Here is a 24356-nt window from a genome sequence, read left to right on the forward strand (position 1 = left end):
TTGATGCAGTTAGATTGCTGTTTGACACCTCCCTTTGTTTTATGCGAAGTGTTCTCAATAGGAAATGCGAGGTTGTTTAACTTATAACGCTAAGAGATGTGTATGTTTTAAAAATATGTGCAATAGAGGAAACAGTATTGCACATATATGTACACATCTTAATAAATGATCGATAGACAATTTCACTGGGTGTCAACGCTTATATTTGATTAAATTCCAATTCGTTTATATGCACTATTTTACTGCACTATTGCCAATTTAGTATTCATTCATGATGTAGTGGGCGGCCCGTATCAAATTGATGTAACGTTGACTGATCTCTCTTCCTCAAAAGTTTACCCAAACTAATTGATGCATGGTGCACTTCTTGGAAAATATATCTATACTGAACAATTGTCCAAAACAAAGATCTCTTACAGCAGTGGGGCACAAAGCCGAATCCTACTTGTCGGATTTAAATTGAAAAAAAAAAGGCTAATGATATGTAACCCTATTTAAGCTAGCTAAAAAATGCAAGATTTAAAAGGAACTCGTCCGTTTTTTTACTGCCAGAAAAGGACTTGACTTCTCCCTTCCACTTCCTGTCCAACGAAATGCTTAACACTGGACCCAGTGGTAATGTTTATCATGCAAAGCGGGTTAGCATGTTAAGGAGCCCTTTCTGCCTGCTTGGGGAAATTAAACTAAATGCAGGTCTACACATCGTATATTTTCGAACGCAAAAATGCAATCATGCAACTACTAAATAGCTCACAGGCTAGCTGGTCACTTGCGCCGTAGCAAAATAAATTGTGGGTCTATCAACACGTTTTACACATATAAGGATCGTCCGAATCCATTTCCTCCAAAGATACATTTTGTTGACCTCCTTCTCTGTGACTTGGAATTTTTTTTTCAGACGAGGCAGTATTTATTGTCATCTTGAGATATATTTTTGTCGGTCACATCTTTTTTATTGAAGTTCGAGACCTAAACTGTCCACTAGATGGAGTAGGAGTGGTAGCTCCCTAACGTTTACATTTATCTCGCGCTGATAAAGGTTATTTTGGTTAATCAAACCTTTACCAAAGTAACCCGGTACAATCGCACACGTAATCTTAGTTGGGATTGACGTCAGTCAGGAGTAAATAGTGTTATTTCATCACAACAAATGAATTTTACTTCTCTAGCGTTCTGGTTGGCGCATGTCAGCCTACGTCATCAGTTAGTGCCAAGTAGGTCTTGGATTGAATCATGAGTCTATTAGTGTCTTTTGGGCTAAATATAAGTAGTGTAACAGGGCTATATGTGGTTTACAATGAGTGGTGTATAATTTATTAGGTTGTTCTGTTACTTAATTTGTAAACCGTCTGTGAGAGTGACATACCTGGAGAAGTGGTCCGTAGCACTGACAGTATTCGGCATCGCTTCTCGGCCTTTTGGCTAAGATCAAGTGTAGTATCTGTTCTTATCAGTTTAATATCTGATACGTCCCCTACCCGGGGACCATATATTAAATTGATTTTTGGAACTGGGAGATGGAAAAGGGGCTTGCTCCGTCCACTCCACGCATCGACCTGGTATTGCAGTACCTCCAGGAACGGTGCACCCCCTAATGCTGTCAATTAAAAATTGAGCCTTTTTATAGTGTATGTAACATATATTCTGTATGTGTTTCTCAAGTATTCTATGTAGCTATGCGGTCATATTTAAGCCCAAAATTCGTTTTACACTATTATAACTTGGATTTGACAAATGTCAATGTCCAGAGAATTATAACGCATTTTGAAATCAAATCGTATACTTATCCAAATTAGCTGTAAATTAAAACCTCATTTGTTTATTATACGCCGGTGTTCAATTAATTGTTTATTTACTACCTTTCTGCAAGGTTGAAGATCCCTGGAATTGTTCTCTGCTGAGAATTACTTTGTAAACAAAATATATTTGTGTATCACACTACACACCAGCAGGTGGCGCTGTTGAGTCAGTTTAAGGCCGCCAGGACGATCTTTTTTTCTCCCCAAAATCTTAATTTGATGCCGGCCAACCGTGAGTGGATTCTATGGAAAGCCAAGAAGGCCACCAACTGGTATGGAAGCCCGTTTCCGCCACGTAAAAGAAAAAAAATGCAGGTCACAACTCATTATTTTGAGATAGTATCTCGTTATTTTGAGATAGCATCTCATTATTTTGAGATACTATCTCATTATAATGATATACTATCTCATTATTTTGAGATAACTTCTCAACAGGAGAAGCCTGTAGCCTAATTGTAGCTTATCCATAGGTGCTACATATAGCCTATTATTACAGTAGATTAGCTGGAGATGATGAACTCGATTATTAAAGATTATTTCAGACGGAAGTATACAAATGCTGACATTTTGGCTCGATTATCTATGGAGCACAACATAAACATTAGTAAAAGAACTCTAGAAAGAGTGCTTCATAGGAATCAGCTGTGGCGAAGACGCAATAAGGCGGACATCGGAGAAGTAGCCGATTTCATACATCGCCAATTACAGTCCTCTGGCCAACAACATGGCTACAGGTGGATGCAACAGAAGTGTTGGATGGCAGGGATCATCACGGACAGAGAGACCGTTCGTCTCTTGCTGCGTCAAATGGATGGTGGTGGCGTGGATCTCCGTGCGCGGCACCGTCTGAGACGTAGAGTCTATGTCAGTCGTGGCCCGAATCATGTGTGGCACTGGCACATAGATGGATATGACAAATTGAAGCAGTATGGGATATGCATCAGTGGTTGCATTGATGGGTGCTGGAGTTGTCTGTTCATTACGACAGTTACCCCGATTTCAGTTCAGAGATGAACAAAGTTCTGGAATGCAATGTGTGGGTGATGGACATTGTCTGAAGCTCATAGTCAGTTTATGTTCTTGGAGAATAACATGTTTTGCACTGTAAAACACAAATGCTCTTAATAGACACATTTTCTCTACTATGATAAGCAGGGTTTTTTATGATAATATTGCATGTTCTGCACTTTGAGTAATCACATGTTCTGTGAATATTTATAGGATCAAAGGTTCTGTACGTTTTAGTTCAAGTGGTCAACACAATAATGTGTATGTTTTGGTAAAATAACTCAATTAGATGGTGAGCTCCTTGTTTTAATCTGTTTATATAAATGAACACTACATATTTATGATGTAGTTATGTACACATATGCTGTGATGAATGTAGGTTGCAATCACATATCACTGCTGAGATTTATGATGTAATTGTTTGTTTGTTTGTTTGTTACATAAGATGTATTCTGTCATCAGTTTACGTGATCTTAAAATGTTCTGTGCAGTGAGGTACTGCCAAAAGATATTTGGAATGTTTTTGCAATGCAGTTTTATTCTGAAATGAATAAATTAATAGAAACAGTTGCATTCATTGAAGTCGAAAATAAATCTGTCTGAAAATAGATTGAACATGGGTTTTAACATGAATTTAAAATGAAATTGCCAACAGTACATTTGCTCAACACTTAATATTTAGCACACTGGAGCTTAGTAATGGACACTTATTATTTAGCTGGCAGAACACCTCAGTACCCTCCTTCCCACCACCATCCCAACATTCTAAATTAAGTTTATGCTTGTGCTCCAAAGGGGTATTATGTAGTTATGCATTTTGTGTAACAATGTATATAGGTTAACAGTTGCTCAGCACCATGATGATCAATGAACACATTTAGGCCCAATCCCGTTTCTTTGCTCACTGTCTCAACCCTACATCTCAACCCTAACCCTCATTGCTCATGCTCATTGCTACCCCTCATTGCTACCCTAACCGATCCCCTACCAAATGGGACAACCCTACCCTGTGACGTCATCATGGCCTCCCCGTGCCCCCTAGCAGATAACCAGACCCCTGGTAATGTTACAAGAGACAGACTGGCTGCCATTGTCTCGGGCAACGAGCAAGACCCATTGTAAAGATGTTTAACCTGAAATGGTATTTATATTTTGTAATTGGCCCGGCCTGCCAGACTGGCCACACTCACACTGGCAGATTTGAGCACGGATAGGTGCTAAAACAGCCACGGCCACGGCCAGAAGGCCTAGTGTGAGTGCCCCCTTAGATAATAATCGGTTAAGAACAAGAACACTTTAGAAGAAACCCTTTATTTAAATAAGAAACACTGAACCACACATCTAAAAATACACACAAACACACACCTAAAAATACACACACACACACACACACACACACACACACACACACACACACACACACACACACACACACACACACACACACACACACACACACACACACTCTCTCTCAGCTTTTGAGAGAATGGTGGAGAATCACATCTTCTCCACCATTTCGCCAACTTTGCCTCGCTCTCCTCATGCCTCGCCTGCCCCCTGGCACTCTCCTCTTGGAAGGGGTGTCTGGGGTGGTGGAAGAGGTGCCTGGGGTGGTGGAAGAGGTGCCTGGGGTGGAGGAGCATGAGGGAGAGGTGGGGGGGGCTGGTGGCAGTGGACTCAACGAAGTCCTGAAAGAAAACGAATAAGAAGGAATTAGGAATTATATGCCAGAACTGGTTGATATGGCCATATGTTATGTACAATATATAATAGTTATGTACACAATATAGTACTGCCAAAAAATACATTGATTAACCATGTAATATTACTAATATAATAAAATATCTTAGTATAATAATACTTATAGAATATTACTAATATAATATATATATGAGTAGGTATATATTACTTATAGATTATTAATAATTAATAACTAATAATATTACTAATATTACTTTCTATATTAGCTAAGAGTTTATTGTTTACTGTTTACTGTTTTTTGTTTACTTTTTATAGTTAGTTAGTTAAGAGTTTATTGTTTATCTTATCTTATATTATAATTATTGTTTACTGTTTACTTTTTATTTTACTTTTTATAGTTATCTTAGAGTGTATTGTTTATCTTATATTGTATATAATTTAATATTGTGTTGCGTTTCTTTCTGTAAGCTACTGGACAATCAATTTCCTTGAGGGAGTCATCCCAAAAGGATCAATAAAGCCTAATCTAATCTAATCTAATCTAATCTAATGTAATATAATATAATATATTAGTATAGTAAAGCTTATTTTTAACCTGGAGTCACTAGAACATGGAAGATCTGGATATCATACGACATGATATCCAGCCCGGTCGTATGAGCCCGGTCTACAGCCCCGTCTGCAGCCCGGTCTGCAGCCCGGTCGATGGCCGGGCTGCAGAGCTCGTGATAGGGCATGCATCCCGGCCGAGAACCGGGGTCGGGCGGCCTGCGCAAGTCGGCCGGGGACTTTCGCGATCTTCCGCGAAAATCGGCCACAGACTTCCGAGAGTCCGCGGCCGGGCTTCGAAGCTCGCGGCCGGGCTGCAGAGTATAATTAAGAAAATAATTACTAGTTAATTACAGAGAAAATACTTACATTTGTGTTTTTCCAATCCTGTCGCATCTTTTCGTCCTCCATCTTGTCTAGGATATTTCTTGATTTTCCGTTTTCTCGCAAGGTATTGTGGGAGCAAGTCAGAACTGAAGCGCTTTGAGGGTGCCCATCGAAAATCTCAATTTTGAGGGGATGTTAGCCCTCCCCCCTACCCCTTAAGCTACATTTAAACAGTATTGGGACGTGACTCCACGGCGCGTGAACGCGCAACAGCGAGGGCTAGGGTTGAGATTTTCTATGTAGCAAAGAAATGGGAAAGGGCCTTATTCCCTAAGCCCATCATGAACCAACTGTCGAAGTTTCAGGTTAAGGTCAGTGATTTGATAGATGTCAGTGGACATCAGGAAGTTGTGCTCTGTCATCAGTTCAATGCAAATGTGATACAAATCCTCATCACAAGGATAGTCTTTAAAAGAACAGTCCTCCAGACAAAGGTCAATCCTGGTGTTATCAACTTGCTGAACAAAGTTTTGTGCCCCGTAGAGGTTGGGAACAGCATAGAGCATGGATGGGCGACCACTTGGGGCCCTAGGATTGTGAGATGCCCTTATGCGGTGGTCATTCCAGATAGCAGCAACTTCATCTAGTTCCTCCTATTAGATAAGGGGGGAAACATGAGTAAATCAATTTGATGTTGGGGGATCATTAGCCTACATCTGGAAGCCCCTTAACTTTCTCAGCAGCTTTTTACTTACCTGTATCACCTCCTGGAAGCAAAATTGGACTAATGACTTGTCGATGAAGCTGTCATCATAGAGACCGTCAGCCTTTAACTGGTCGCAATGGTCCATCCAGAACTGAGTACACTCACTCCGCAACGTACACCACCAACGTTCAATACGTTGGTTCCCCGTGCTTGGACCTAGAGTGACACAGTTTGGGGAAATGCCGTTTTCACTGCCGTGCATAAAACTTTGCATTGCGGCAATGTGTGTGTTCTCCGTCCCGTGATCCAATCTCACTTTCAATGGGCGACCATGCTGCATCACTGAATCAATGAAATACCCCGCTATAAGACGTGGGTCGCTGTTAGTTGAGTGGGTGTTTAGCCAGATCATCTTTCGCGAGAACCCATCAATGCAACCACTGATGCATATCCCATACGGCTTCAATTTGTCATATCCATCTATGTGCCACACATAATTCGGGCCACGACTGACATAGACTCTACGTCTCAGACGGTGCCGTGCACGGAGATCCACGCCACCACCATCCATTTGACGCAGCAAGAGACGAACGGTCTCTCTGTCCGTGATGATCCCTGCCATCCAACACTTCTGTTGCATCCACCTGTAGCCATGTTGTTGGCCAGAGGACTGTAATTGGCGATGTATGAAATCGGCTACTTCTCCGATGTCCGCCTTATTGCGTCTTCGCCACAGCTGATTCCTATGAAGCACTCTTTCTAGAGTTCTTTTACTAATGTTTATGTTGTGCTCCATAGATAATCGAGCCAAAATGTCAGCATTTGTATACTTCCGTCTGAAATAATCTTTAATAATCGAGTTCATCATCTCCAGCTAATCTACTGTAATAATAGGCTATATGTAGCACCTATGGATAAGCTACAATTAGGCTACAATGACTGGTCTGGTCCTGTTGAGAAGTTACCTCAAAATAATGAGATAGTATCTCATTATAATGAGATAGTATCTCAAAATAATGAGATAGTATCTCAAAATAATGAGATACAATCTCAAAATAATGAGATACTATGTCAAAATAACGAGATACTATCTCAAAATAACGAGATAATATCTCAAAATAATGAGATACTATCTCAAAATAATGAGTTGTGATCTGCATTTTTTTTCTTTTACGTGGCGGAAACGGGCTTCCATAAACTGGCCCTAGAATGGCGCGGTAAGTGCTAAACCGCACGGAAACCGTACGGAATCCGTGCGGTTTGGCAGGAACAGCGCCACCTGCTGTTGTGTAGTGTGAATCACAGGACATTTGTTTGTCACGTGACTTTTGCCACTAATTTTCCGCCTTGCTGATCCGTGCGCAAATGCCTTCCGATCCACGCGCATCTTTCAGTGTTCCGTTCCGTACTTGTAGAATTGTTTTGTGTACTATAAGGATTTTTTTTTGTACTTTGTGTAAAACATACTGTATTTGTTTCTGAAGCAAAATGCATTCGTTTGTGAATGATGTTTTGTATTTGCAAGCGACACTGAGCGTGTGTGTGAATCTAACTCCATAACCTAACATTATCAAACTTCTCTGCGAATTTTTTTTGTTTTCTTTGGGAGGGGTGTGACTCACTCTATTCTCCTACCCATTGGCATAACTGAAACTCTCCACATGCCCCGACTTATAATGTTTTTCACCTCTTTCGATGCTTTGACTTCGCCACTCTATATATAGAGTGGAGTAGTCACTCCCCTTCCGGTAGAGCCCATGGGACCTATGAGATCGAAAAATATGAATGGGTTTCAATTGAGAGAAAGTAATTATTTCTGGTCCCAGTCTATATGCCCTGGATTACACATATGTTATTTGTGGATTTAAATGATAATTTTTCATGCACGGAAATGAGACCACTTTATGAACTACATCTCTTCGCTGTTGTCGACGAGAATGATATCCGTCACCACCCGCACTTGGAACTCCGGTACAGATATGGCGATCTCTCTGGTCCACTTCACCGCTTTTTTCCAAGGGAATTATAAAAGCATTGAAAGAGGTGCAAACCATTATAAGTCGGGGCATGTGGAGAGTTTCAGTTATGCCGATGGGGGATTGTCGGTCTTGTCCACGCCAGTCGCAGGGAGCATGACATCACATAGCCTACGAGACGTGTAGTCTTTCTCATTGTTAGGTTAAGTTATCCTTTATTCATCCCTTTTAAGGGGGAAATTCTTCTCTGCTTTCGACCCATCTGGGCAGCCGGTGAACACATACACACACAGAGGTCCACACACATGGGGCACACAATCACGGAGCAGTGGGCTGCCGCGGTGCAGCGCCCGGGGAGCAGGTGGGGGTTTCATTTGACTTGTTCAAGGGCACCGTGGAGACTCGGGATTTGGAACTAGTATGCCACGAATGCCCTAAAAGAGACGTTCCCATACCGGGAGTCGAACCCGGGCCGCCTGGGTGAAAACCAGGAATCCTAACCGCTAGACCATATGGGAATATTGTGTTTGCTCTACAGCCTTTAAGTAAACAATTGCACAATAAACGGTCATACTCTTGACAGGAAAAATTATAATTTAAATCCACGAACAACATATGTGTAATCCGGGGCATATAAAGACTGGGACCAGAAGATAATTATTTTCTCTTCATTGAAACCCATTCATATTATTCGATCTCATAGGTCCCATGGGCTCTACCGGAAAGGGCGTGACTTCGCCACTCTAACAAGCGGCAGTCAGTAAAATGCAAAGTAGGTTAGGAGCCCCCCCCCCCTGTCTGCCTGCATGGGGGATTTGCAAAGAAAATTGGTCTTCACATCTTGGTGTGTCACATCACATTGTATATATTTTTTCTACGTAAAAATGCAATCATACAATGACTGAAGAGATCACATGCTAGCTTGTCACTTGCGCCGCAGACCAATCAATTGTAGGTATATTACTCTTGCAAACATATTAAGAAAATCGGTGTAAATGTCCACCAAGGAGTCACGTTGACCTATTTCTCTGTGACTTGGAAACAACGTGTCAGGCGGGACCGTACTATTTGACATGTTTAGAGATTGATAAAAAACGGTATGAAAATGGTATCAGGGCAAGTAGGCAACTGTAGAGACGCATTGATTTCGTTTTCGCCAGTGTTTGCAGTTCACACAATGAATATAGGGTTCACACACAGCTCGGCTTTGTTGAAGTTGGTGACCTAAACTGTCCACTAGATGGAGGAGGAGTGGTAGCTTCCTAACGTGTGCAATTATCTTTCATTGATAAAGGTTACTTTGGTTCATCACCTTTACCAAACGAACACAATTGAATCGTAAAAATGTGTCTGCTGTTGAGATTTACGTCAGTCAGGAGTATATAATGTTATTTCATCACAACAAACTCATTTTACTGCTCTAGCATTCTGGTTGGCGCATGTCAGCCTACGTCATCGGTAACTGCCACGTGTGCAATGAATTGAATCAAGTGTCGATATAAAATAGTTATTTTCGGGCTAAATATAAGGAAGGTAACAGGCTTTATGTGGTTGACAATCAGTGGTGTATATTTTATTAGTTTGTTCTGTTATTTAATTTGTAAACCGTCCGTGAGAGTGACATACCTGGAGAAGTGTTCCGTAGCACTGACAGTACTCAGCATCGCTTCTCGGCCTTTTGGCTAAGATCAAGTGTAGTATCTGTTCTTATCAGTTTAATATCTGATACGTCCCCTACCCGGGGACCATATATTAAATTGATTTTTGGAACTGGGAGATGGAAAAGGGGCTTGCTCCGTCCACTCCACGCATCGACCTGGTATTGCAGTACCTCCAGGAACGGTGCACCCCCTAATACTGTCAATTGAAATTTTTTTCTATATTATTGTATCTGTCACGGTGGAACCAAGCGCTATGTGTAGTGTTCAAGTAGTCTAGAGATGGCTTTGGTTTTATATTTATCCAAAAGTTGTACTTAAACTATTATACTTGGATTTGAAAATGTCAATGTCGAGAGTATTATTCTGCATTTTGAAATCAAAGGCAGTATACTACACCCCCTATTAGGCTATTGTCAATGATAATCTGAGCTCTGTTCTAGCATATATCACAGGTTAAGTATTTAAACTGTGAGAGTGTTGTGAAGATGTGAAAGGCATATTCACTGTGTAAAACCATGTTTTAAAAGGTGCACATGTTCCTGTCAGGCTGTTAGCCATGTAATAGTTTGCAGCTGGGAGGTTAATTGAGCCACACCCATTCTGGTGCTACTAAAGAGGGCCAGCGTTCTCGGCTGGAGGAGGTGATGTTGTGGTGATGTTTGTTTTAAATCCAAATTATTATTTTTTGTGCGTCAAGGAAACTCTTTTTCACAAGTGTGTATAAATTAGTCTACGTATATCGGGCTGCGCCGCGGTCACCGCTGCTGATCGCTTCCACTCTAATCAATGAGACCATTTCCACCGGGTGCGCCGCGGAACGTTTCAGCAGCGTCCCAGGAGCGGCGTGCCGCGCCGCGGCGCTATCTTTCCGTCCAATTCTATTTTTGCCGCGAGCCGCTGCTAAACGGCGTCAATTTCGACAGAGCAGGTCGAGCCAGGCAGGAAGTGAAAAGTAAAAGCCATAGAGCATCCGGTCAATTTTCAAAATAAAACACAATACTCAGCTCATGTAACTTCACATCAACATTATTACGTCATGACCGGTGGCACCAGGTCAGCAGTCAATCAATCAAAGGGTCTCAGAGGGTCGGCAACATGGACGACGAGAGACTCATTGTCGAAGTTCAGCAACATGAAGTCATTTATGTACCAAATCATCCTTTTTATAAGGAAAATGTCAGAAAGGACAAAGCGTGGCATTTAATTGCAATAGTTTTGGGAGTGGAAGGTGAGTACATTAGGTTTAGGATTATCGCGTGTTCTCGCTTGAATACGGCTGGCTCGCAAGGCGGCGCTACGCTGCCGTTACGCGCCCGGTAGGAATGGACGCGCAGGGCAGAGGACGCAGCCGTTCCGCGGCGGGTACGCGTCCGGTGGAATCCCGGTGTAAGGCCCCGTTTACACAAGGACGCTGGCGGGTAAAAACGACAAAATATTTGATCGGAAGTGCCTTTCGTTTAAACGGTGACGGCGTTTTTGGTGCTCAAAAACGCAAAAATCTGAAACCACCGTCCAGAGTGGAAAACGATAGTTATGTTATTATAACTCTAGTTCTATGATTGTAGGCGGGAAAATTTCAAACTATGCACCAATTTTTTTTCAAACTATGCACCAATCAGCACGGGCACCGCCCACATTTCCCATGGTATCGTGTCTATATAACACGGTGTACACCGTCGCTCATCCTCCACGCTTTTCTTTCAGCATTTGGAGGGTACAGCAGGTGGGAAACTAGACGGCTACGCCTACAATCATAAAATTAGAGTTATAATAACATAACTATCGTTCTATTTCATGTAGGCTACGCTGTCTAGGCTTCGCCTTATGGGCTAAGGTGAAGCTGCGAGCGGAGCCCGATCAATGTACTCCTGCTGGACCCCAGTCAAAACGACTTAAGTCACCAGAGCACATTAAGACTCAAAAAGCCACAGCTTAATAAAAAACTAACCAAAAAAACTAACAAAAAAAACGTGCTTCATGGAACCCATAAAAAGGAAAAGAAAAACCAGAGCAATACGGTTTCCATTAGGTCCGCTACCACCGGGGGCGGAGCTACGGAATCCGGCTCTCCAATAAGGGGTCTCTCGGCCGTTTCTTATTTGAAAGAAACGGCAGGAGTGCCATACTGGCAAACAAAAACCAACTGACAATTGGCGGGCCAATAGAAAAAAACCCTAGCCTGTTTTTCATTTGAAAAACGGTGGGAGAGTAAGACTGGTAGTCAAGTACAACTCGCCAGCCGGCGAGAGGAAATCCAACCATGCCGCTTTAAAGAACATGTCTATATTCTTAAGCCGTAAAAGGGGTCCCGGACTCCATTGCACAGAGTTGCAGAGTGAACCCCTGGACATGTCTAACATGTAAAAACTGACAAAGGGGCCGGGGGAAGACCAAGACGCAGCCCTGCAGATGTCTTCCACGGCCCTCGAGTAGAGCTGTTGAAGCGGCCACGCTCCGTGTGGAGTGAGCTTTAACGCCCAACGGTGGCGCCAAGCCCTGCCGAGAGTATGCTAAGCAAACACCCTCACATATCCAGCGAAAATACCGCTGCTTAGAGAGAGCGCGGCCCCTGCTAGCGTCGCTATAACACACAAACAACTGTTGTGGGGAGCGGAACGCGGCCGAGCCATTCACGTACATAGCCAATGCCCGCACCGGGCACAGGAGATGCAACTCCGCCTCCGCCTCACTAGAATGTGCCTTAAGCACAATAAGGCTTAATTTGCCTTAAGCCTTAAGCACAATATCCCTCGACCGAAAATAACTATTAATGTTCTTCGGGAGGAACGCAGGATTAGGTCTGAGCAACGCGAAGGAGCTGTCCTCGTTTAGCAACAAGCAACTCGGGCTGACAGACAGAGCGGTTAGCTCACCGGCCCGCTTGGCAGAAACCAAGGCCAACAAGAGTGCCGTCCTTAAAGGACATAAAGGCATCCAAAGGGGCCTGAGAAAGAGGCTCGAAAGGATCCCTGGACAATCCGCGCAACACGGTGGGGAGATACCAGCGTGGTGTAAGCACGCGTGAAACAGGCCTAACCCGTCTAGCGCCACGCAAGAATCTCTTGACCAGTGGATGGCTGAAGATCGGTCCACCATCACAGCCTGCATGGCCAGCCGAAACGGCTGCCGCATAGACCTTGATAGTGGAAAAGGCCAAACCTTTCTCCAATAAGTTTTGCAGAAACGAAAGTACGCTTCCCACCTCGCATTGAGAAGGGACAGCGTGGTTCCTGTCACACCAATTAGAGAAGGCGCACCACTTTGCCGCATAGAGGGAAGAAGTAGAAGGCGCACGAGCACTCTGAATAGTTTGATAACCGTCTCAGGCAAACCTTTGCCCTGCAGGATCAACCTCTCAGGAGCCAAACCAACAGCCGTCCCGAGACATCGGGCGGGTGGTGCAGCGTCCCGTGGGCCTGTGAAAGCGCATCCGGCCTGAACGGTACCGGCCACGGCGCCGACCGCGAGAGCGCAGCCAGCTCTGGAAACCACAGAGCTGAGCGGTTCTCCGGGGCCACTATTATCAGGGACAATCTCTCCTGTCTGACCCGTTCCAGAAGAGGAAGGATCAGCTTGAGCGGGGGAAACGCATACAAAGAGCCCGCGGCTAAGGTGTGTGTGCCAACGCATCTACCCCCAATGGAAGATCCCGAGGGCTGAGGGAGAACCTGCGCCGTCCCGAACCTCTGCCAGATCAGTCTGACAATGTCGGGATGTAACCACCACTCGTCTCGGCGGGGACCGCCGCGAGACATGAGGTTCACCCCAAAGTTCTGGGCGCCCGCGATATCTCCTCAGGCTCTCAGACTGAGGAGATACTGATGAGCCCAAAGCCAGAGCTCGACCGCCTTTCGGTGGAGAGCAGGGGAGCGGACTCCCCCCTGTCTGTTGATGTACGCCGCCGCCGACACGCTGTCTGTCCTGATCAGAACGTGGCGGCCGCGCACCAGGTGAAAGAAATGCAACAGCACTTTCCTCACAGCGTCGAGCTCCAACACATTTATGTGTGCTGCAGGGGGCGTGCGCCCCTCGCCTCCGACCAAGTGAGAGAGGCACGTTCCTCCCCAACCCGTCAACGAGGCGTCCGTGAAGACCACTACGTAGGACGCCACCCTGCCCAGGGGAACACCCCTGAGAAGGGCGGGGGGGTTTTCCCAATATTCCAGGTCTGACGACACCGAACGGGGAACGAGGAGCACCCTGAGCTTGTGTCACTTGGGGTCCAACCGTTGGCGAGCAAACCACCGCTGGAGTCTGCGCATTAAAAGCAGACCCAGGGGGAACACGGGGTGGGCAGCTGCCATCAGCCCTGACAGGCGCATGGTGGACAGTGCGGTCACGTTTCTGCGAACGCGAAAACGGGAGAGCGCCGACAGGATGGTGTCTCGCCGAGGAGGCGAAAGCATCGCAGTCATGGTGGCTGAGTCTAGGCAAAGCCCCAAGTAGACTGTCAGCCGGCTGGGGAGCGGGGAGCTCTTTTCCCAGTTGATGGCAAAACCCAGGAAGGAGAGATGGTTTATCACCGTCATGGTGTCCCTTCTCGCAGTCACCTCTGAGTTGCTCAGAATAAGTAGGTGGTCTAGGTAGAAGAGAATCCTCTTTCCCTGACGCCTGAGCGGTTCCAACGCCGTCTCCACACACTTTGAGAAGGTGCGCGGAGCCAGGGAGTAGCCGAACGGCAGACACGGGTACTCGTATGCCATCCCCATAAAGGCAAAGCGGAGAAACTTCATGTGCGCCTGCCGAACAGGGACGTGGAAGTAAGCATCCTTGAGATCCAGGGATGTGAACCAATCGCCCCCTCTCACACACCGGAGCAACGCTAAGACAGTGAGCATTCTGAATTTCCTTGCGGCAACGAATCTGTTGAACATGCGAAGATCCAGAATAGGTCTCTTTTCCCCTGACTTCTTGGAAACCAGGAAGTAGCGGGAATAAAACCCTAGGTGAGACTTGTGGGGGGGAACGACAGTGATGGCCCCCTTCACCAAGAGATGGGCCACCTCTGCTGCCAGAGCCGTGCTCGCAGCCGGGTCCCGTAGCGTGGTATCCACCAACCCCATAAAGGGTGGGGGACGATGCTTGAACTGTATGGGATGGCCCCATCTCAACGTGTTGTCCAACCACGATGGTAGAACGCACCGCTCTTGCCAACACGCATAGCGGTCGGAGAGGGGGCGAGCCGACAGCTGAGGAAGACCGTCCAGGAATAACCCGTATTCCTCGGCCCCTACCGCCTCCAGACTGTGTGTGAAACAAGGGGGGCTTCCCATGAAAGGGAGGAGGCTCAGCGAGCGTAGGAGACGTACCAGAATCAGCCGCTGTAAAAACAACGAGCTGTCTAGACGTCGCGCTCGTGCCCGTTGAACAGGGAGCGAGCCGTCCGGTCGCCGCACCTGTGTCCGTGCGCTGTCCGCAGGCTGTAGCCACAGCGCGCGGACCCGTCTCCTCACCTTCCACAAACTGTGGAAGGGAGGTAGAGGGGATAATTTGGGGAACCAGGAGACCGGTACAAGCGGTCGTATCTACGGGCTCGTGCAATGAGTCTCTGGTCCGTCCACGAGGCTCCAAGGGACGCCGCTTCTTAGAAGCAGGTGAAACAGAGGCCAAGTGAACACGCCGTCCGACCGCCACCCTACAGCCACCGGGCTGAGGGGGGGAAAGAGGCAACATGGAGGAACGCACCACAAGCGTCCGGACAGAGAAGCGCTGCCACGAGTATCGGCCCACCCCTCCACGTTGGTGAAATCCGTGAAGGATTTTCACCGGGGCCTTCAGGGTCGAAGGGTCCCCACCGGCAGCAGTGAACAGGTGCTGCACAGGCGGGAACAGGGGGCACTGGGTAGCCCGCCGGGAAGAAGATGGGGTGCGAAAGCACTCGCCCTGCATATCATCAGATACGGGGACGAGAGGCGGGGCCGGCATGGGAATCCCCTTGATGGCCGCCGCCGCACCCATGATCTCCCCGAAGAGATCGGCCATCCGGTTGTAACCCAGGAGCGGGAAAAACCGGACCCCGAGTCACCGAAGACGTCGTCCAGGGAGGCGACGTCGTCGACGTCATCGACATCGATGATGCCGTCGTCGTCGTCCAGGTCAGGGGCCCCGGCCCTGAACAGGTCGATGGCCTCAGCAAGGTCCACCAAAGGGGAAAAGAAGAGATGCCTGGAGAGGATCCCCTCTTCAGGCAGCTCCCGGCAGGCGACACAGGAGACGGGGGCCGCCATAGCAGCCGCGGCGTGGTCGGCGCAGAGGCACCGAAAGCACGCCAAGTGCCCGTCACCCGGTGCCAGGGAGGCGGGACAGGAGGCGCATAGGGGTCCTGAAAAGGACCTAGCTCCAGGAGCGCTCTCAGGTGGCCCTGAAAAGGGCCATCCGTTTTGTCGAAGTCATCTTAATGTATTCTCGATTTTCCACTGATAAGCACAAGTGCTGAAAGAAAAGGGAGGATGAGCGACGGTATACACCGCTTTATATAGACACGATACAGTGGGAAATCTGGGCGGTGCCCACGCTGATTGGTGCATAGTTTGAAATTTTCCACGCACGGGACAAGCCCATAAGGCGAAGCCTAGACGGCGTAGCCTACATGAAATAGAACTTGAATACGCTCTGCCGTAGCGTTTCCGTCTACACTGCCAAGACGCAAAATTCTGCTCAGATCTGCTCACGTCGCGTACGCGTTTACGTCACATACATGCGCCAGTACAGGGAAATAAACAAACATGTTAGATTATTTCCATGCGTCGGACCGTCAAGCTGCTCTGGCAGCTCTAATAAATACAGGAGTACAGGAGTCTTTCCACGAAATGTACAGGATATGTACAGATAGTATTACTGAACGGAGAATGATCTGTAATTATGTTTTGGTTTTCGCGGCGCAGACACAGACACAGCGGTGTTATGTATCACAGCACCACCTAGCCGCCTGGCATTCCATGTACCCAACCGAATTCCACACACTTTGCGTAACCGTATGCACGCAGATTTCCTCCCGAAAACGCTCGATTTAACGCGGATTAAAAACTGAAGACGCGACGCCACTTTTGCGTCTTCTGTTCAGACCGTCATCATGTAAACGTCTAACTCACTCCTCTCACCTGTTCAAACTCAACCTGCAAAACAGGATCGGAGGTGGGATACAGACTGATTTACATGTAGATCTGTTTCACCTCATTTATATTTTTATTTGGCCTACGAAAAGGTTTTCATGCAGTCAATTCAGCTGAACATTTTACTGTATTACAGTAACAAATAAATATTTGCTTTGTTGCCTTTTTGTACTTGTGCACTGATTCCATCATTACATCCCTGAAAGACAGTCTAAACATTTTCTTACTGTAGAGTTTTTCATTTTTCTTATCAGTGCAATTATTGTACTGTAATTTGCCAAAGGTAGGTAACATTGGTGTATTGTCAGAACAATGTTGCAGCATCAATAATAGGTGTACAATATAAATGGGAAGCTTGGATTGTGAGTTTAGCCCATTGGGGCTCATTAGATAGACAAACATGCATTGTATCCTATTCTGATGCGATTGTGTCAATGCAATATTTATATGATATATTCGCAGTATTGTATTACAATATGGCAACAGCCTATATACTAAATGTAACACCTAATTGCAACTTTCAAAAAGAAAATTATTTATAAACAATTTTATACATTGGAATACGTTACATGGCCTCTTGGAGCCAAAACATATGTAAATAGTATTTTGATGGAAGTGTTTTGAATTGATCACACCAGTGTTTAATTTATGCTCTCTAAGATAAATTAATTTGATAGCTGTGTTTACTCTCTGGTGGAAAAAATCAGCTTTGAGTAAATGATTAACTCTTCTCAGGTTTGTGTTCAGAGTTTTGAGAAATTGAGCTATAGTTTCAGAAAACGTGTGTTTGAACGATTGAGGAAAAACTGTAAAAGGCCCCTGGTGTACCACCAGGTGTGAGTGTGATTAGCCATGACAACCCTTTCCTTTGCCTTTGGTTCCACCTAGATGTAGTCCACTGCCTAGACTAGGAGACCTATCTAGCCATCAGATATCTTGGTGGACACTCCCACGGCCACCTGTGAGGTCACCAAGGAACAGGTCTGGGCAGATTTTGAAACGGCTTGTATTACACATGTAAACCAAAAAAGACACTTGCCTTGATGTAAATCAATTTATTGTTTTTTCCCATTCCTGGTCTGTTGCATTAACTTGTTCTGAAAGGCTGTGCAGACACATTTCGTACCATTCTAATAGAGGATATACCCCGGGCGGTTCTCATTTGGATGAGCTCATATTTTTCTGGGCCAAAGCACCCGCCCCCCCGCCCACACGTCTGTCTGCCCAAACAGTCACCCTGCAACAGAAACGTGAGGCCTGCCACAAAAGTACCAAAAAGCTGCCCCCCCTTTCACTTCTAGCTTCTTGTCACCCACTTCCAAGATTTTCCAGTGCAGTTATGTGAGTCAACTCCGGAGTGCGTTAATTTTCTTTCTTCTCTCTCTCTCTAAGTCTCTCTGGCCTTTATCGAAGCTGGCTTGGTGGAAGGGCGTGTCAATATCCACAGCTTGCAATGAAATCATCCTCGGCCCTTAGATTATTTTGGTTGGACGATAAGAATCATTGTTTCGAAGCCACTTGGTCGATGAATCAGTACAGAACACAGAAAACCCCTGCATTCTGAAAATACATCGCAAGGCAATGGCCTGATTCTGGGCCTGTATAAATGCATCAGTACATCCATTTGTGATGGGTTGCAGTTCGCTTGAGGTTAGTGTCTTACATTGCAGATAACGAGAATGGAGTTCAATGAGGAGGGAACACGGCATACAAAGTAGGGGGTCGAGATTTCAGACCCCACCTCAGACCCCAAATACCCAAATGTCTATTGCTAATGATTTGTTAGTAACACCACGGTCACAATAATCGTGTTGAGCTGAAGATCCTCCGAAGCTATATAAAGTTCCCTTACTGAGGGTACCGTATTGTAGAAAGCATAGCTGGGAGTGAGAAAAGGCATTTTTCAAATTGAAAAGATATATACAAAAAGATTATAAAGGTCAGTGTCATGTGCCGTATATCTTTATGAAGTCTTTTGTGCGTTTGTGTCCATTATCTACAAACCAACAAGCTTGTTTTTGGACACAACCCAATACCAGATCAGTACCAATACCAATACCACAACCCAATCAGCATTCCGGGTGTCATAACCTGCTGCAAAGTTGCAATAACGCAGGACCAATCAGTTAAGTCACTGCGGTCTGCCAGATGTTAACTCTTCAAAGAGCCTTTTTTTCTTCTTTCTCCATTTATTTAAGGTCACACGTCGTCTCCGACACACGCATGTCATGTCCGTTCCCTAGCGTAGTCACGGAGCCAGTGGGTGGGGTGAGCGTTGGTCCACCGACCCCACAAGACCCTACCCTGTCCTCCGGGGACGGGCTGATGGGACGGGTCCCGCCGCCAGCAGCCGCCCCGCGGAGGCTGGGGACGGGGACGGGGACGGGGACGGGAACGGGAACGGGGACGGGGACGGGGGGGATCAGATCAGTGGTGGCCTCCGTTGAAAGGCTTATCGTACATGCTGAAGTCCTCCCTCACGGCGTCGCTGGCCCCCGGCTGCTTGTAAACAGGGTTGGAAGCCTGTTGGGAGAGGATTGGTGGAGTGAGTGAGATTGCATCGCTTCCTGAGAAACTTGTACAAAACAAGACGAAACAAAAGAATTAATAATCAGACATTAAATTGACAGCTATAAAGAGGAACGTCAAATCTTTTGCGGTCGGTTTCTGACAAGTTCCCACCCCTCTGGCTTGTTGCTTTTTCCCAGCGAGAAATGAGCCAACAGTTGCAGCAGTGCCATGTCTTTTTTAAGAGAAGGTGTTACGACTATGGTTCAGGTCACAAGGATCGATGTGAAAAGCCTTATTTATGTTCACACTCCGCAAATGATTTGTGCCAGTTAAAGGGGCGCTTGTCTGAAAGAATATACGGGGTAGTCCAAAATTGTTTAAGAAACACTGCTTTGCAAGGTTCAATTTAAAATATTTAATTATTGTGATTTGCTTTTTGTAGGTTGTAGTTTTCCTTCCAATAGTTTGACCACTAGATGGTGCTGTCCATGTATTACCTCTTTTTTGAATTTACCTCCATTTTAAATCGCGTGTATGAAGGAACTGGTTCTTCGGCACTGGAAACTTAATGTTGAAGAGCAGATCAACAGAAGATGGCAACTTGGTAGATCGGTTGAAATTTGATGGTTCAACATGCATGTGATATGTGTCGATTTGAATGTGTAGGTTCCAAACAATTTACCACATATTATATTCTTAGTCACACACCTTTCACTAAACTCGAGAATGGGGCATACGCTCAATTGATCTCCTCTTCCGAAAAATAACAGTAAATTGTATTCAGTCTGCACAATTTATTAAATTACCTCTTACATTTTGGCTAGAGAGTGTGACTTATAAAAAAAAAAATAATCTGAATGAGAAACAACTTTAAAAGGCTCAGTATTTAGTTCTAAACATAAGTGTTGAACAGCTCTATATTCCGACAGCCCTCACTGATCCACAGTGTTTGGTCAGCTACATGGGCCCCCAGTCCTGTCCTTCTGCAGTAAACAGGAAACTAATTTCTCGTGTCCGTGTCCCACTTTCATCCAATCAGGGGAGTCACCTCCACAAAGACGTGTTCCTTTCTGCGTGCACACAGGCAGGCAGCAGGATTTTAGTGTTGACTGAAAGTGGCAGAAAAGGTGAAACTACAATTTCCCGCACTCCTAGTAACACTAGTATCGTTTAAACTACCAAACACCCAAGAGATAGACAGCTGAAGAAAATAAAGAAGAAAAAAAAGGCACTAGGTAAAAGAGACATGAGTCACGCGTTTATGGTGACGTGGGGACGGAGGGGGGAGGAGCCAACTTCTAATACTCTGAATGAGTTAGCCAAAACGATGACAACGCCGGTAGCGCCTTAAATATAAACATTAGAAGGTGGTAAAAGTCGGGTTCTTACCACCTCGTATCGCGCCCGGCAGCGAGCGTTCTGGAACTGTGCAAACGCCCTGCGGTCGTGAACGGTGATGGCCAGTTTCCAGGCGGCTAGCAATATGATTCCCACCATCAGGATGCTGCCCACCACCGCCAGCAGCACCATGAGGGCATCTGGACCTCCACCACACTCTGAAGAGGCAGGAGGGCGGAGAGGTGACAGAGTCAAAGAGTTAATAAAACGCACTTCTCGTTAGAATACGAAAATGGTCTGGGATCAGCTGAGAAGGCCCTTAATATGTGGTGCCTTGGGCCCTAACTATACTTGTTACGTTACATTACAACGCACATCTTAGAGCTCTCAGCGGCAGCCAACTGGAACAGCCAGAGTTTATCTTCATATTTTATTAGTTTACATGTAAATTAGTTATTGGTGACTTCGGGTTGCACTGACCTGGCTCTTTCAGGGCGGTGAGGATGGATTTTCCGTTAGCGTGCTCCGAGTACATGAACTTCATAACGCAGTCGTTCTCTGACTTGTACAGGCACAGCACGCCAGCCGAGTCGTCCGTGTCTGGTGCGGGGAGGGAGGAACAAACAACAATTACACGATGACTAAGAAATCAGTGGACAAAAGAAGCCTGGGCCCCAGATTCTGGATGCCCTTGTTTTCAACCAGGCTACCTCAACCAAAACATTCAGAGCCCACAGGGACTATGAGGTCAGGCGAACGCAGTCCAAACACGACAGCCCCCCCCCCCCCCCCTCAGTCCAATCCTCAATTCCTGCAGCTCTTTTTCAAGCCAAAAATCTTCTGGTATGCACATGTGGAGTCCATTAGGGGACAGCATCACAGTAGGCCTAGCAGGGAATGTTATGCCATGAGCTCAGAATTGGGTCAGAGCCAATATGGAAACGCTCTTCGATTCCGCCTGTGTCCTTCTCGTGGTTCGTGGCCTATCTTCAAGGTCACGGCAGCCATTGCTGTCTCCTACAGGGCCTGAGCCCGTATGGCCTGCTGAACACATTCCCAGACATGATGCTGATTTCTCCCTTTGGATTGGGAGGGAAGTTCGGGAAGCTTTCAGAGATTCTTGGGAGGACTGCTAGCAAAGCACCATTTGTATGAGATGCACTAATAACACAAATGCTATCCTAGTGTTATTATCCTATTTGATCCTTTTATCCAACAAATATATCAGAACTATATCACATGTCTCATACAAAAATGTATAGAGGCCTACATATTAAAAGATGTTCTACATATACATAGAATTCATTGTTCAATAACTGATAAATAAACTGTCTATATAGTTTTCAGATAAAATAAGATAAGGCTAGGACTTGACTAACAACTTGCCAGCGCTGCATGCATGTAGTGGGCGGGGCATACCACCTATGGAGAGCGGAGGGGGTGACGGTGTCAAATGCCATAATTTAATGGAGTGGCTTCAAGTGACCAAGTGCACTGTTTGGCTGTAGCTGCACTTCATTGCAGGCCTCATTGGAGGTGTCCAGACTGCCACGCGCCAGATAATAACATAAACACCAAGGAGGGCCTGCCTGCTCAGCACAGAGTCGACAACCTCCCATCATATCTAATAATAGTGCATTCACCCGCAATCGGGTTCACTTGTCAAAAACAAGAACAGCTCATCCTAAACATGATCCGGTGTCGGCGCAGGTTCAAAGGGAACCAAGAGCCGATGGGTTGACACGAGATGACTTGTAATCATGTGCCATGAATCATGTGCCCTTTAGCAAAAGATAATTGGTTAGCACACCATAGACCATTGTTATTATAACAAGAATAGAGTTTGTGAAGGAACAAGAGAGCACAAAGGAGAGAGGCCTTAAATGCATTCCTGAATGTGCAACGCATGGAATCACCTTGCAGAACCAAATAAAAAGTTACTGAAGTAGTGTGTATTGTAGAGGTTTGAAGTGTCCCTGGCGGATCTCTGTCTGATGTTACGGATGAGGCTAACCGTGTTTTTGTAGCGTGTGTGCGTGTGCGCAAGTGCAAGTGGAGGCCAGTTTGAACTCACCCAGTGCTTCCACGGTGATGATTTCATCCTTGCACAGGCGTTGACAGGTCTGGTTGTCAGCGAGGGGGCCAGAGTTGAACAGTCGGCACTCAATGCACTCCCTGCAGGGACACAGAGCGCATCAGACCTGCGGAACCGCCACCACTACTCTGTTTGTAGAGGAAGACATCAGTGATGCACAGAAAATCTTTCTTTACAGTCAGACAGACAGACAGAACGGACGAAGGTTACTTCTTAAGGTAGGTCAAAAATTAAATGGATCTAGATCCATCTATGGCAGGGGTCTCAAACTCACGGCCCGCGGGACGATATTTTGTGGCCCCCTACTTGATATCAAAGTTAAGTGTTAGTGTGGCCCGCACGTTTTAATTATTATTATCATTTTTTTTTTTTTGCCGAGTCGCTGCGCTTGCCCGTTGGCCTCATTTATAAAGCTTGCTGCGCACAAAAACCTTGCATAAGACGGAGGTGAAATGTGCTAGGCCAACGGTATGGCTTCTCCCAAGTCTGTGTGCGCTGGAGATACGCCCTTTCTGTGTGTATCTCTTTCCAAACACCATGCACCTGACCGGGTTCTCTCCTGTGTGACTCCTCTGATGTATTTCGATCTTACTGAAGCATCTGAAACTAACCGCTTAGCAACCGAGTTCCTGTTGTGGAGCTTCATATCCCTGTGCCTGAAATGTGCGTCAGTTTTTTTTCACTGCAAACGTTGGTAGGCTATTTATAGAAAATGTCTATGTTCTGACATGATTGATTGCTTTTTATAACTGCATGGGCCTGGATACGTCAGTAGGGGTGTGTGTGTGTGTGTGTGTGTGTGTGTGTGTGAGAGACCAGATCATAATAACCTTTGTTATTTGGGTCATCAGTGGCAAAGAAATTACCATCTCCTCTCATGTACTTTGCTTCTAATCCAAAGCAACACTGTTAATTCATTCATGAAGTAGGCTGTCTAGATCTAACAGATATTAGATAAGTGTTTAGCATAAAAAAACAAACACTTTATGCACCATGATCAATTGCCAGTAATAGTTGGAAATTCAAACGTTTTTCAGTAGACTTCTAATGAATACCAGAATTCTATCATACGTCTTTCGTTATCAGGCAATCACTGCTTGTTAGCATCATACTAACAACTACAATTACTGAGTGTCTTGGCCTACAACTGCATTATGACGTCCCTATTCGTACCAAATGGAACATGGCCTGATCGTAACAGAGTCTATACTAATGAAAAGGCTGTACAATGGGTTTATCTGATGGGAAGGATCTTCTCAAGACCATTGATTGACTATTAATTGGTTTAGCTCAACTTTTGGCCATTATTTTTCTCTCAATTACTGTTTAGTATTTGTACGGCAATAGTGCAGGGGCCAGGAAACTGCCATGCTGTCATTTCAGTTACCGCCATGTAGCCAGAATTACCTTTCGAGAGTCTGTGTTGACATTTTCTACATTAATTAGATAAAAAAAAAATATATATAAATATATATTTAAAACATATAGTCTGATTTTAGGCTTTGCCATAACTCACGCCTCGTTTCCACATACGTACATTCTCGTATGCGATCCAACCGTGTCCGTAATATAC

The 24356-nt window shown here is 45.6% G+C and overlaps 1 protein-coding gene and 3 non-coding genes across 4 annotated transcripts in view; 2 read left to right on the forward strand and 2 right to left on the reverse strand.

Annotated features, from left to right (window-relative positions):
* Nucleotides 1-1402: 1402 nt before the first annotated feature.
* Nucleotides 1403-1593, forward strand: LOC130373925 (U2 spliceosomal RNA). The gene has a single exon (XR_008893565.1). It is a non-coding gene; the product is annotated as a U2 spliceosomal RNA (small nuclear RNA).
* A 6919-nt stretch (nt 1594-8512) lies between these two features.
* On the reverse strand, nt 8513-8584 carry trnae-uuc (transfer RNA glutamic acid (anticodon UUC)). The gene has a single exon. It is a non-coding gene; the product is annotated as a tRNA-Glu (tRNA).
* A 1144-nt stretch (nt 8585-9728) lies between these two features.
* Nucleotides 9729-9919, forward strand: LOC130373926 (U2 spliceosomal RNA). Its single transcript, XR_008893566.1, has one exon. It is a non-coding gene; the product is annotated as a U2 spliceosomal RNA (small nuclear RNA).
* A 6466-nt stretch (nt 9920-16385) lies between these two features.
* The window catches only part of itgb5 (integrin, beta 5), a 36481-nt gene continuing 28510 nt past the window's right edge, over nt 16386-24356 (reverse strand). The window contains exons 13-16 of the mRNA XM_056579965.1: nt 22763-22863; nt 21169-21288; nt 20740-20906; nt 16386-19362 (exon numbers count right to left, since the gene is read on the reverse strand). Of these exons, the coding sequence (XP_056435940.1) occupies nt 19267-19362; nt 20740-20906; nt 21169-21288; nt 22763-22863 (484 nt within the window). The 3' untranslated portion in view covers nt 16386-19266. The remainder of the gene's footprint in view (nt 19363-20739; nt 20907-21168; nt 21289-22762; nt 22864-24356) is intronic.

The sequence above is a fragment of the Gadus chalcogrammus genome, chromosome 20, assembly GCF_026213295.1.
Source record: "Gadus chalcogrammus isolate NIFS_2021 chromosome 20, NIFS_Gcha_1.0, whole genome shotgun sequence".
Classification (NCBI taxonomy): Eukaryota; Metazoa; Chordata; class Actinopteri; order Gadiformes; family Gadidae; genus Gadus; species Gadus chalcogrammus.